Source organism: Brassica napus, chromosome C9 (assembly GCF_020379485.1).
Source record: "Brassica napus cultivar Da-Ae chromosome C9, Da-Ae, whole genome shotgun sequence".
NCBI classification, from domain to species: domain Eukaryota; kingdom Viridiplantae; phylum Streptophyta; class Magnoliopsida; order Brassicales; family Brassicaceae; genus Brassica; species Brassica napus.
In genome coordinates this window covers 20,895,239-20,909,635 of record NC_063452.1, presented here as the reverse complement: position 1 = coordinate 20,909,635, position 14,397 = coordinate 20,895,239, and the positions used below count along the sequence as shown (strand labels likewise).

Here is a 14,397-nt window from a genome sequence, read left to right as displayed (position 1 = left end):
GCAGGAGATCAACTACGGGTTTCACAATGTTTCTCGGCTCTTCCTTAATCTCTTGGAAGTCTAAGAAACAACCAACGGTATCTCGGTCTTCTGCTGAAGCTGAATATCGTGCTCTGGCTCTAGCTTCTTATGAAATGATGTGGTTGGTTGCTTTACTCAAAGACTTGCGTATCACTCAACTTTCTGTTCCGGTTTTGTTCTCTGACAGCACCACGGCTATATACATTGCCACAAACCCAGTCTCTCACGAACGCACCAAATATATCGAGTTGGATTGTCACACGGTTCGTGAGAAACTGGATCGTGGTCTTCTGAAGACGCTTCATGTGAAGAGTGAAGATCAAGTTGCTGATATAGTTACTAAACCGTTATTCCCTTCAGAATTTGAACATCTTAAATCCAAGATGAGCATTGTTAATATTTTCGGTGGCTCATCTTGAGGGGGACTATTGAAGTAAACCGGGATTTTGGTTAGACTAAATTAGTTTCCTTTCGCTGGTTCAGTAATAGTAGTCCGGTTTAGTACATGTGCGATGTATATAAATAGCATAGATGGTAAACGGTAAAGTTAACGTTGAACGAACGATTCTTCAACAAACTTCATCTTCTCCATTTCTCTCGTTTTGATCTTTCATCTCAAACTCGTAATATCCACCAATCTGAATATCGATACCCATAAATCATCTCTCATGGCCATACTCAAATCATGAAGCTTTAGTTCGAAAACTGGTTTAGGTGAGAAGTAGAAACCCAACGTTAAAAACACCAACAATTTTCTCATCTAATACCATCCCTTCTTCAATCTCATAATCACTGCTTAATGCTTATAAATGAACCCCCCAAAAACACATAAACACACAGAAATCACAAAGCAACAATAATGTCAAAAAATTCAAAGGCTTCTTCTCAATGTCTACTACTCCTCCTCCTCCTTGTCTTCTCTGTCAGTTCTCAACCAGCACTCTCCTTTCGTGCCCCAAAACCGCAATCACAACCAACATCACCTCAAACCATAATCGATGATTCGTCTTCAATGGGCAAGATCGACCATACAAAATCCATGATTGCTGATTTCTTCAGCCACAAGTTTCCACTAAAGAGCTGGCCTATACCCAACCCCAAGTACCCACCTTTCATAATGGTTAACACTAATATTCCAACAAACCCATCTGGAGCTCAAGAGGAATCAGAGAAGTTACCTTCTTCCCCAATCAAAGCCAACAAAGATGGAGGAAACGCCTGAATGTAGCATTTTACTAGTATGTTGTTATACATATCTATGGTTTTACATTTCTTCAAAATAAAAGATAAAAAGTAGCTATCTATGGTTTTACATTTCTTCAAAATAAAAGTTAAAAAGTAGCTTTAACAATTGAATGGTAAGAGAATGAACACATTATCTATCTATCAGCTCGAAGCTATTTCTGCTATGATAGAACAGGTACATGAATATTAACATTGTGTGTTCTGTGTTTCTAAACAATCATATTCTTCCAGAACTAGAAAACTTGAACTGTTCTTTGTCGCTTAGAGGGTAACGCTAAGTACTTGAGTTTCTCCCATGGGCATGGAGAATTGAGTAGGAGATAATTTCATTGAAACGCCACAAGGACTCCAACCAACACTGTCCATCTCAATTCCGGCTATGTTTTTCATCGAACTCTTAAAAATTTGTGTGCCACCATTAAGCGTGGATACTGTGACTGATGGAAAATTGAGGTCAAAGCCGTAGACTGTTGCATTATTAGCGGAACATCTACTCTCAGTCTAGTTAAATACCACCGAGTCTGAGCCATTGATCCCACAAAGAAATGACATTTAGTCTTCAAAACCTACATAAGAAGGACAATACGTTTTGTTAAGTTGGAAAATACAAATTATAGTTGTGTTAGCAACATATTATTAGTTCCTTACGCTCTTACAGAATTGTTTTTGTGAATGATAACTAACCGGCCAACGCATTCGGCGTTTCAAAACTATTATGTTTCCACAATTGCACTAGTAAGTACATAACCAGTCACAATATATCTTTTCTATATAATATATAGAATACCTCAAAACAGTATGCAAATTCATGAAATGAGAAACTATAAGAAAACAAAACAATAAAATTTTACAGGTGGTGTTATTTTCTCTGTTTTTTAGTAAGAAGCATATCCATGAGGATGAATCTTTTGCCACCTCCAAGCAACTTGAAGACTATTCTGAAGATTTGTGTATTGAGCAGTCCAGTTCAAGTCTTTCAAAATCTTTGTCGGATCACTATAAACCTCTGCGTAATCTCCTGGTCGTCGGGGCAGGAAGTCTACTTTGATCTCTACTCCTGTTGCCTTCTTACACGCCTCCACAAATTCTTTAACCGATCTTCCTGTTTAACCAAAACAAGGGACGGTTATTGTAATGTCAAACTATAACTCAACTCTTGGGCACTACATGAAACTTGGAGGCACTTAAAATTAAGAGTTTTTTTTTTAATTTTCCAGTGAAAATGTTAAAGTCAAGACCTTTTCCGGTTCCAACATTGTAGATACCGACTTTGCGAGGCTGAGCTTTTTGGAGAGCCTTCACGTGAGCATCCACAAGGTCAGTAACATCTATATAGTCTCTAATGCAAGTCCCGTCCGATGTTTTGTAGTCCGTTCCTTTGACCTATCACAAACCATATCATGTAAACGTTTTTGCAAATAAATAAAATGTTGTATACATCTTGAACATTTTTACTTGTAGTCCTGGAATGAAACCGCGAGCTGCATCAAAACAAGCACCGGATATCCGTCCTTGCTCACGAAGCTCGGGTCTTGGAGCTTCTCCTAGTCTACCTCCTGGATCTGAACCGATCACATTGAAGTATCTGCAAGTTCATAACATTCATTAACATTTGCATTATTGTATCATTGACCAGAGTAAAAAAGGCTCAAGAAAGTACTCTATGAACCAAACCTTAAGATCATAACCGCCATATCAGAGTTCTTAGAGAAATCCAAGATCATATCCTCTGCCATCTTTTTAGCTTTCCCATAAGGATTTATCGGGACCTAAATAATATGTTTTTCATTAAAAATTGTGTGATAAAAATAATTTTATGGAATTAATATTATGACTCAAAAATTAAGGCTATTTACCTGAGGAGTGTCTTCAGTAATTGGCATTTTTGCAGGCTCTCCATAAGTAGCACAAGTGCTAGAATATATCAGTTTCTTCACTTTGTGTCTAGCCATAGCTTCAAGAACTCCTAATGTGTTTGATGTAATGTTATGGTAATACCTACAAACAGTTAAACATTAAACAATGAGACCGAAAATCGATTACTTGCAGCGATGTTTAAAAATATATATAGACGAATGAGAACTGTACTTTAGAGGATAAAGAGTGCTTTCTCCAACATACGCTACCGCAGCAAAATGCATCACAGCGTCAAAGGCATTCTCTGAGAAGATTTTCTCGACCTGAACTTGTATTTGTTAAGAACCCAAAAAAAAAAAAAAAACTTCTATGAGTTTAAGGTTATAAAACCATACAGCTGCGGGATCTCCTAAATCAGCGTAAATGAACTGTAGTCTTCCAGTTTGTGGAAACAATCCCTGTAAAACCTTAACCGCGCCAAGATTCCCACGGGAAAGATTGTCCTGTTGAGATATCAAAAGTTCAAAGTTCATCAAGAAATTCTTGAAATTTTGAAACTAGTATTCAAGAAAAAAGCTTATAGTTACCACAATGGTTACGCGGTATGAATCCTTAAGCAGCCTTAAGGCCGCATGTGAACCGATATAGCCAGCTCCACCAGTGACTAACACATGAGTAACTCCTTCCTCTCTTTGAGAAAACTGAAAGAAACAAGCAATAAACCGCGGAAAAAACATTAACGAAATATAAAATTTATCAGGTTTTCTCAGTATGAGTTGATGGAGATACCACGCTCGGTGATGTGAAGCTTGAAGATCGACTGATCACAATGATAGCTAAGATTACTAGAGAAGCTAATAAGAGAAGCTTTCCCAATAGATTGTTCTTTGTTTTGGGTTCTAAATAATCCATATCTGCATTTAGAAAAGATAAAAGAAAACCAAAATCAGAAGGCCTCTCTTTTTCTGAAACATGGAACGATGAAAAAAAAAAAAATTTGTTGAGTTAATAATATCTCTACCTCCTACAGACAAAGGCCTTGAGTTTCTTCGTTGATTTCGGACTCCAAACAAACTTAGCATTGAAAGACTTCAAAATTGCTCTGTTTCTCAAACAGAGACTTGAGACTAAAGCCAAAAAAGGAGTGAAAAAAATTGATGATCTTAAAAGATTAAGCTATATATATAATTGTCAGAATAATACATAGAGAGAGAGAGAGATCTGTTCAGCTGATACTTGTGAGAAGACAAGAAACAGAGGAAGGCTTTGAAAGATGGTTGGAACGTAACGCGCGGTTTATTAACACAGTGTGAGAGAAACTCGTGTAAGAGAGAGAGAGAATATATGACGATAGAAGAAGAGGAGGAAGAAGACGACGAAACTCAAGAGATGAAACGTGAACTGCAAAACGAGGGCATGACTACGACCTAGCCGCGACTCTCTTTCTCTATCGCTGCGGTTATGTGTTTTTTTTATATTAAAATAAATGGTTTAAAAATAGCAAATCATTTTTAATTTTTATCTTCTTTTCTAACAATACTTTTATTTTATTTGTTTGGAATAATATTTCACGGCCTTAAATATTTATTTCCTTACATGTGTAAATGTTTAAATCAAATTTCATTACAAGCTTTACATCCATGAACATGTCATCATCTAATATGGAGGGATTGAGGCAATTGGAAATATTTTCGTTGACTTTGAAACTTGACACTATTATGATTTTTTTCATAAATGCGCAAATATTTTCTAACAAAAAACCTCTTACTATTTCAATTTTTATAATCTACTTATTTTAAATTACTTTTCAAAATAGAAACAGTATTTGTTAGGTATAATTAAGAAATTTGAAATATCCAACACTATAAGAAAGATACTTAATTATATGTTTTGTATATTTATTTGCAGCAACATGTATTGTTTTCACCGCGCGTATCAACTCCAACGTAGCAAATACCATACGTTACAACTAGCAAACATGTTACATGTGAAGAGATAAATCCAAAAATAATCAATACATTGAAAATTACGAGTATAAATAAATAAACAGTAGTGCCCAAGGTTATGTTGGCTTTATAATCCGGTATGGAGTATATTAAGTTTGTTCTTGTTCCAAATTCCATTATAGTACCACCTAATCAAAGCAACCAAGAGTTATGAACATTTCCTTAAGAAAACTTTTAAAATAATTTCACAACAAGTAATTTAATAAATCAAATAATTATAAGTATGATCTTTGTCAAAATAATAATAATAATTATATATGATACAAATAATTGATTATAAAATAGATGCGGCTACTTAGTTGTAGCGATTGCCCAACTATATCTGACGTGTTTAGCCATCGTGGTCAAATCAAATGATTTGATCCATCCCTCCTTATTTTTGTCAACTTCATTTTGCATATACTTTTTCAATTTCACGCGTATACGCGACTTCTAATTTTGATCTAAGTAAAGTGTAAACGTGTATTCTATTCCTTTTTGACAAAAGAGAATACAAAGGGCTTCTATTAGTGAGAAAAATGTTTCTATTTTCACGCTAATTCAAAAGAAGATGAAACAAATAGAGACTACGTACTCTTTCCGTTTCTAAATAATGCATGTTATACCATTTTTATTTGTTTCTAAAAGATAATCCCCTACTTGCTCTTTAATTGGTAACGATGCTTTTAAAATATACACTTGTGACAATATTCCTAAAAATTTATCTATATATATATATATATATATATACACACACCAAGGTTTGATAATATGAATGATCATACGTACTGTTCTTGCGCATTCTTGGGAATAATTATGTAATCAGAAATTAAAATTATGTTTGTTGGATTCAAATCTATGTACGTAGAAGTTTCAATATATAGCATATATTTACAATATTGTTGTGCAATTTTGTTCATTATTGGTGACAATTTCCGATATATAACTAATGGATTTGTCTAAGGTTTGACCCACCCCCCCCCCCCCCCCCACTCCCCCCCCCAAAAAAAAACTAATGGATTTGTCTTCCTATTAACATTTCAAATATACTTATGCTGGAAAGTGCACAACCACCATTTGCACCGGCAACAATTTTAATGTGTCTACTCATTCTCACTAACGCACATTTTTGGATGATATTCAATAATTTAATATTATGAATGGTTTTAAAATTTTCAATATAAATTCTGTTTTGTATAAATTTTGTTGATTCTGCTGCAATATAAAATAGTTGGATGTAATATTATATATCAATTTTGTTAATCCTGTCACAGACCCTAAGAAATTGTATATGTGAGCATTTCCTCTAAGATTAGCCCTGACAGAAGGTAAATAAGCTTCATGAAAAAGTTGATGAAAGAATCAAATATGGTCTACATATCCCCGTATATTAATTTTGGAGTATTACAACATGTTTTCGTAGCCACGTGTCATCACTAGGAATATTCTCAATTCTTTCCTTAAGTAAAAGCTACGGAGTTACCTAATATGATTAACATATATATGAAAAACTTAATGATTATGAGTAATACATATTTAATAACAATTTTTGTATCATCTCTCTTTTTATTTAATTTTAGATTATTAAAAAAAATTAAACAATCAAATTAATCATATAATAATAAAATTTAGTTTTTTTTTCTTATATGTTATATTTTGAATCTTTAAATAAATTACTAAAAATGTTAAACGTGCCACATTAAAAAAAATTTGATCAGTGGTTTAACTTTTTTTTGTTCAAGATTAAATCGTATTAATATGAAGTCTCATTAATAGATATTCATATTATATATATATTAATATCATTTAAATTAAATATATACTATATAAAAATATAAAAATTTGTTAATTTCAAAATTTACATTGAAAAATTATTGAGATCTTAATATTTTAGTTTTGAAATTTGTATTGATAAATCTCACATTAAAAGTTTTGTGATTAACGGTTTAAATTTTTGTTAGAGCAAATATACAAATGTTAATAAAATCATATGAATAATAAGTGTCAATAATAAATATTTATATATAAATATATTATATATATGTATATATATGTCAATCTAACAATACTAAAAGGCTAATATACTCAATGGAGAGGCATGCCACGTCCTCAAAATAAATCAACCAATCAGGGACAAGTGTTTTAACACGTCATTACTACTTCCGTCTAATGGTCTTCCTTTGGGCTGTCTATACATTTTAAAATATCTCAGTTCAAGCTCATTTTCGTATAAACCTAATTTCTTCTGAAGCGTAGAACTGATCTTTTATCGACTCTTCCCCTTCATCTTCACCGGTTGTCTGTAGCTCCGTTTTCTTCTTATATATAAATTGCTGCCATATCTTCGTCTCTGCTCCTCCACTCCACAAAGCCGTCAATCAAAACTCAGCGCATCCATGGCTAACAACAATGGGAAAATCATTTGCTCGAGCTAATGGTAAATCGCAAAAATCCCTCACCTTTTTAATCCCAAATTTAATCATTTTAAGTATGCTGAGATGACATCGTCGTGGCTGATCTGGCTCGTTGTTACTTTGTTGTTTCTGCTTCGTTTATCCCATGCGATTTTTGGCACAATTTGAAACGCGCTCCTACAAAGATATCATGTTTTCGTAATATCCGTGTTTCATCAATCGTTAGTTTGATTTTAACTCTATGTGATTACTTCTCCTACAGTCTTTCCAGATATATTGATTCAGATGATAACCAGAGAAGAGCTAAACGTCTATTGTGATAAAGGTGATTTGCTTGGTCATTTTATCAATATACATTTTAGAATATATATATAATTTCATCTCCCCAGCACCAATAAAGCCATACTTTGTTCTTGGGCAGCGCATGTCAAGTTCTTATTTGTCTAAAACGAACTTATCCACTTAATTTTGAAGCAAAATTATTATGAAAATTTGAGGGTTCAAGTTAAAGTAAGAAGCATGGGACGACACTGCTTTGTGGATATCAATAGCCTCAACTTTCTATTCATGTACCAAGTATTTACAAGGTAAACTATTTTAACATCTCAAATTCGAATCAATATTTACATTGAGTATAACAATTATTTAAGCATTGGGAGTCAGCTCTTGAAAGAGTCACAGATGTTCATGTTCCATTCAGTTGAAGTTTTTGAAGCTCACTGCAACATGAGTGGTGATTTATACGGTAACTCCAACATTCCATTAGTTAAGTAAGATTTTCCACAGTCATTTTCTTTTGCCAGCCTATTTAGAGGTCACTCATATTAGTTTATTTTCAAATTTGAAGATGTGGTAGGCCATATGAAGCTGATCGATGGGCAATAACACCAAGAAGGCAGAGTTGACAGCACAGCCCGAACGAGCAAAAGACCGTGCATCCTCCTACTGGAAACCATCTTCCCATGCCCCGTGATTGATTTACCCAATTTATAAACATGAAATGCAAACGATCGCTCCTGAATGTTTACCTCTGCGATACCATTGTGGCAGATTTCCGCCGCAAGTTCAACGCTAGCCTATCTACCCCTGTCATCGTCTTGATCACAACAGTAACACAAAATGAGTTCGTGGCTACACATATACGATTACGTAAGTCACAATATAGCATTTACGTCATTCGTTATTCGTTTGTCTTCAATATCAATAAATTTTTAGCTGCCCGTTTTGTTATAATCTAAGCTTACGTATCCTTGGTTTACTTTTGTATTAATACTATCTCCACATGTATGTTAACGTTCAGCTCTATGTCGTCTCTAACTTTATTCACAGATACAGAGTGGAAATATTTGTATATGGTAATGGGGACAACGCATCTTTTGTGCTTCTTGGAGACTCCGGTGCGGAGCCTATTGGGCGAGAAGTTTCTGAGCTGATGGACAACTATGGGGAGGTAATTAAATTTCTTAAAAACTACACAACTCTCGGGACACGACAACTCTCTCACTTTGTGTTGAAAACTTTCAGGCTAATGGGGGTAATGGTAAGTCATCCAATCCAGCGATGAGTTGTGATGAAGAACAAGGCCAACCACCCCTACACCAGCACTTAAAAGGGTCCCTCACTGAACATTGGCACTTGAGGGCCCATGCACATCCGCATCACTACATTACAACTGTGTTTCGTTTTACGCTGCGTAGAGTTTACCTCTTTTTTTTACAGAAGTTCAGTATGCATCTGTTCAACAGGCCGCTGTTCAACTTGCAATCTACAAATCTTTAAACACTTCACTTTATAAACAAATTGGAAAAGATATATAAGTAAATGTGGGATTTGTAATAGGATCGAAACAAAGGAGACACCACAATCTAAAAAAACATTCCTTCCCAACAGAGAGAAAAAGATTTTTAAAAACATTTACTTATATATGTTTTTTAATTACTTATATATCTCAAAGAGAGAAAATTTACTTATATATATTTTTTAAAAACATTTACTTATATATCTTAGAGGGAGAAAATGTTTTAAAAATATTTACTTATATATCTTTTTTTTTAACACAGAGAAAAAGATTTTTAAAAACAGAGAGAAAAACATTTACATATATATCTCTGAATCAGTTTTGATAGATCCATAGATATTATTACAAATAATACAATTGAAAAAAAATCAGAAGCCAAAACAAAATACTACACGACCGATCCGACCCTACATGATAACTAAATGCACATCATTATCAACATCTTAAAAATATAAAACATAAATCGAACTAGAGATATATTCCTCTCATTCGCTATGTTTGTTGCACTATTCTTCTTTTGTAGTCAAATATAATACATACTGTTTATAAAAAATGCCTACATGCAGTAACATTACAATCTCAATATTAATAAAATAATTAATATTTAGATACAAAAACACTTACGATAATATTAACTTATTAAGTTAATTTTACAGAAAAGAGATAAAAAAAAAAAGAAAACAATACAATATAAAACAAAACATACTAAAAACATACACAATTTTTTTTTAATATATATGTGTAAAAGTTTTTACAACTTAAGCCTATTTCAATATTAGCCATGTTCGTTTCATCACCGGTGCGTCCAGCGGCAGCGTCCGATAATTAAGCCCTTCATCACGGCAACATACAACGCCGGTGAAGCATCACAGAATTGTTTTCCAGTCGATGTGGCAGTTAACAACAAACGAAAGGGAGACGGAAAATTTCAGCATTCATAAATATAATTTCTTTAGCATTCAATCGGCGTTGTTTTAACTTTCAATTCTGTTTTTTTTCTCCATTGCTGTATTTTTTCTCCATTAACGCTGCAGCTGGAAACAGCGGTGATGAAACGAACATAGCTATTTTTAGAGGGTATTTCAGATGATAATTTTTCAGATAACAAGGTAAAATGTTTAACTACCTAAATGAAAAACATTGTCTTAAATCTGTTTAACTTTTAAAAAAATCATGTTTATGAATAAAGAAAATAAACTAAAAATATCTCAAAACTTATTTTGATGTCTACTCTAAATGATTTTAAATTTTTTTATCAAAATAAATTAACATAAATTATGTCCAAAAGATTTCCAAAACACATTTTTTTTGTATTTACTAAAGAAACTAAATAGATAATGGAACTTTGTGGCTTGTGGTGTATACCACTGAAACAAATCATCATGTACATTAGTATTAAACTAAATACAGTTAAAATATGTTTATGGTTTTTTATCATGTTCAGTAAATCACAATACAACTAAATTTTCTTTTTAATTGTTACCTCCAGTCTATCGTATATTCACCATAGATTTTTCCATCATTTACTTACAATGGTATACCAAATTAGTTTGTTTAAATATAAATTTAGGTTAGAGCATCACCAATCCATGCGTTTTAGAAGGCATTACAATTTCTTAGAACATTTCTAATTTTCTTCTTGCTATTAAAACACCATCTTAAGCTGTTTAATAGTTAATTTAATAGACTAAAATAATAATGGAAGTATGTTTCTACTCTAACATACAAAAAATATGATAAGGTTATATATTTTCTACACGATACCAGTAAAATAATTGCATTTGGATAGTGCACATAATCTATCCAAAGTACTTTTATTTATATCTAAACATGAAATCATTAATTTTACATTTATACAATTAATAATTATTTACATAATAATAAATACCAAAAAATAATATTGAAAATATATTATTGTTTCAAAATTTCAAAAATTTATTGAATCACTTTATTGGTAATAATTTATATATTAATATATTCAAAGTGATACATATTTTATGAACATATATATATGAAATTAAGGTTATTTACCTATTCTTCAAATAATAATTGAATCAGGTGATATATATAAACAAATATATGATATATAAAATAACAGATTTTTTTAAAAAAATATTTAATATAGAATATTTAAACTTTTAATAAAGATTTAGACACGGTTACTAATAGATTAATAGAGACTTATCTAAAATGTATAATAAAAATAAACTAATGATATTAAGACAAAAAATTCTTCAGAATTTATCAAATATTATATCAAAACAAATAAATGATATAATATAACATAAAAGTAAAATTAATTATTTATAAATTGATATTTTATGTTATATTTCACATTAAAAATTTAAAATTTATAGACAAATAAACCGCGCATAACGCGGTCAAATATCTAGTATCACTAAAGTTTAATTATATACCATATAAAATTCATAAAATAATTGTTTTGATTTATTTACCAAAAATAATATTTTAAATAAAGAAAATGTATTGGTTTTGATTTATGTGTTTACTCTAATGTATATACTTTTATGTATACAATTTTTTTTAAAGCGGTTTCTAATATGTTCTTTGATCCCGACAATACCAGAAATAAACTTTTTCAAATAAAGTGATTTATAATATTGGAAGCACTATATATATATATTATTTCATTCATATTAAATATTTTAGTCTTTATTTTTATTTTTAAAAAGTTGTTAATGAAATACCATGACAAGATTACGATTACCTCCTTTTGAGTTTGTTCGAAGAATGATAGATTTGATCATTTGTCTAATATTTGTTTCTTCATAATGTTCTATCTAGCTATTATAATAGTAAGAATGAGAGATTTCAACTATTTATTATAAGTTAATAGTTTATCATTTAATAAATCAAACATTTCTTAGTTTATACATAGTTTACATATACTAGAATGGTAATGCATTATATATATTTTTTATCGGTATACTCTTAAGTAACTAAACCTCAAAAGCGTAGGTTAATAAAGAAAAGTAATTTGTTTTGTTGTACTGGAATTAGATGAATTTTAAACCGAACTGGTGAATATATCCTAGACAGGCATTTATATTTCGAGTATGCACTTATATTCTATAACAGCTTGATATATTAGATTTGAACACTAACTTGTGAATAGATTTTGGCGGTGTTTTTTATCAAAATTTTGATTCTTAGATATGTATCTAGAATGAAACTAATTTTTACAGATGTCCATATTTTTAAATTGGCACTTATGCAATCCACCGAATTCACAGAAGAAGTTAAACAAAGAAACAAAACTTATATCAGTGAAACAGAAACAAGAAAGAAAACACAATTTTATAGAGGTAAAAAATGAAATCATTTATGCAAAGTCAATAGTAAACAAATCAAGAGCAGAAAACCTAATACACTTTCGGCATTTCACAATCGATGTTGTCTATCTGGTTTTTGTGATTTGTGACAACCGTAAAACTTAATTTTTTTGTGCATATCTAATCTTAAAAATAATTAAAATGAATTGTAGTATGTTAACTCTTCAATAACAATGTTACATTTAAGAGACCAACATTTGTATTCGTTATCGATAAAGATTTTAGTGTTACAAAATGTTAAAACCATTTAATGAACAAACATTAGTATAAAAAACTCTTTCGATCATCTAATTTTTATTCTTTGTAAAACATTTTTGATGTTGAATGTCGTAACAAGTATATATTGATGTATTATGAAAATATCAATACATCAACCATCTTAAAAATATCACTACAAAGTGGAAATAGTTGATCGGGCTACTAGACATTAAGGGGGGTGTATTCAATATAACATTTGAGGTGATTTGACTTTTAATGGAGTTTTAGATGATTTTAATAAGTTGCAGAGATTTAGGTGATTTTTGTTAAACTACTCTAGAATATAACCTAAAATCAGGGGATTTGGGTTTTAATTTTTTTAACTAAGAAACTCCACCCAAACACCCTAAAATCACCTGAAAACTTTAAAACTCCACAACTTAGAATATTTTCAATAACAGTGAATTTTAGAATACTCTACGAAATGTTAAATTCAATAATAGTGAATTTTAAATGAGTTTTTAAAATTCATGTTTGAATAACAGTGGATTTGTCATTTTAATAATACAAATTACCTAAAACTCTCAGTTGAATACAACTCCCTAAGTATCGTTTCAAGATTTATGAGTTTTTTCACGCAAGCCTAATTTATAATAAGTATAGTAAACATATCCATCATATACATTACAACATTGTTTTGTAGCCATGTGTCACCATGAGAATGAAATTCGGAATTCTTAGAAAAATAAGTTGGTTAATTTTAACTTATATTATACTTTTTATTAAACTAACTATTAAATTGATAAATAGTACAAAAGAATATTCCCGCACTTTCCTTGAATAAAATCTACGGAATTGCTTAATATGATTAACGTATATATGATAATCAATGATTATGAAATAAATATTTGATAATGATTTTTGTATCTTAGTTCTTTTTTGTTTAATTTTATATTATTAAAATATTTTAAGCAACCACATTAATCATATCATAAAAAAATTATTTTTTTATATGTTATATTTTGAATTTTTTATATGCGCGGATCTTAAGCTAGTATTATAGTATTTACTTATTCAATGTGAAAAATCATTGCATTAAATAAAAAATTCAGTTTCGACATATTTCTATAAGTTAACTCATCAAAGTTGAATCATATATGATTTCGGTTGGGACTTGAAAATAATAAAAATAGACTTTCGTCTACCACCTAATTTTGTCAGTACTCTTCCGCTCTTTTTACAATTAGAAGCGAACAAAAGGAGTCCCTACCTAACTTAGTACTTACTTGTTAGGTAATGCTTAGGAGAATGGGAATCAATTCATCAACTACTTCTCTTTTGCATGTTTCTATAATTCCTACCATATTTTACAATATAATTGTCGTCATTTTTAAATCTTTTTAATATGATTAATTTGTGTGTACAATTAGATCCATCACTGAACCAAACTCTTTAACGATTGGAAATGTCCTAAAATCATTTGTATTTATTCTAGTAAAAGTCGTAGTGTCGAGGTTTGACAGTCA

The 14,397-nt window shown here is 30.9% G+C and overlaps 2 protein-coding genes across 3 annotated transcripts; one reads left to right on the top strand and one right to left on the bottom strand.

Moving 5' to 3' along the window:
• Nucleotides 1-823: 823 nt before the first annotated feature.
• Nucleotides 824-1,405, top strand: BNAC09G18380D. The gene has a single exon (XM_013858797.3). The coding sequence runs from the start codon at nucleotides 881-883 to the stop codon at nucleotides 1,241-1,243; it is 363 nt and encodes a 120-aa protein (XP_013714251.1). The 5' UTR covers nucleotides 824-880; the 3' UTR covers nucleotides 1,244-1,405.
• Nucleotides 1,406-2,010: 605 nt separating this feature from the next.
• On the bottom strand, nucleotides 2,011-4,568 carry LOC106417665 (putative UDP-arabinose 4-epimerase 4). Of its 2 annotated transcripts, none has more exons than XM_013858444.3 (11): nucleotides 4,360-4,568; nucleotides 4,145-4,250; nucleotides 3,913-4,037; nucleotides 3,711-3,824; nucleotides 3,519-3,626; nucleotides 3,355-3,446; nucleotides 3,123-3,264; nucleotides 2,941-3,035; nucleotides 2,722-2,851; nucleotides 2,505-2,649; nucleotides 2,011-2,368 (listed from the first exon to the last, which is right to left on the bottom strand). In XM_013858444.3, exons 2-11 carry the CDS (start codon nucleotides 4,203-4,205, stop codon nucleotides 2,142-2,144), a joined length of 1,239 nt encoding a protein of 412 aa, XP_013713898.2. In that variant the 5' UTR covers nucleotides 4,206-4,250; nucleotides 4,360-4,568; the 3' UTR covers nucleotides 2,011-2,141. The 2 variants fall into 2 exon arrangements, with proteins under 2 accessions (XP_013713898.2, XP_013713899.2); XM_013858445.3 differs by having other exon boundaries at nucleotides 4,327-4,543.
• Between the last annotated feature and the right edge of the window lie 9,829 nt (nucleotides 4,569-14,397).

Coding starts and splice junctions, on each gene's coding strand:
- LOC106417665 (XM_013858444.3), bottom strand. CDS start 4,205: ATGCTAAGTTTGTTTGGAGTCCGAAATCAACGAAGAAACTCAAGGCCT. Junction 4,038..4,144: donor AAGGCCTTTGTCTGTAGGAG/GTAGAGATATTA, acceptor TTCTAAATGCAG/ATATGGATTATTTAGAACCC. Junction 3,265..3,354: donor AGCACTCTTTATCCTCTAAA/GTACAGTTCTCA, acceptor AACTGTTTGTAG/GTATTACCATAACATTACAT.
- BNAC09G18380D (XM_013858797.3), top strand. CDS start 881: ATGTCAAAAAATTCAAAGGCTTCTTCTCAATGTCTACTACTCCTCCTC.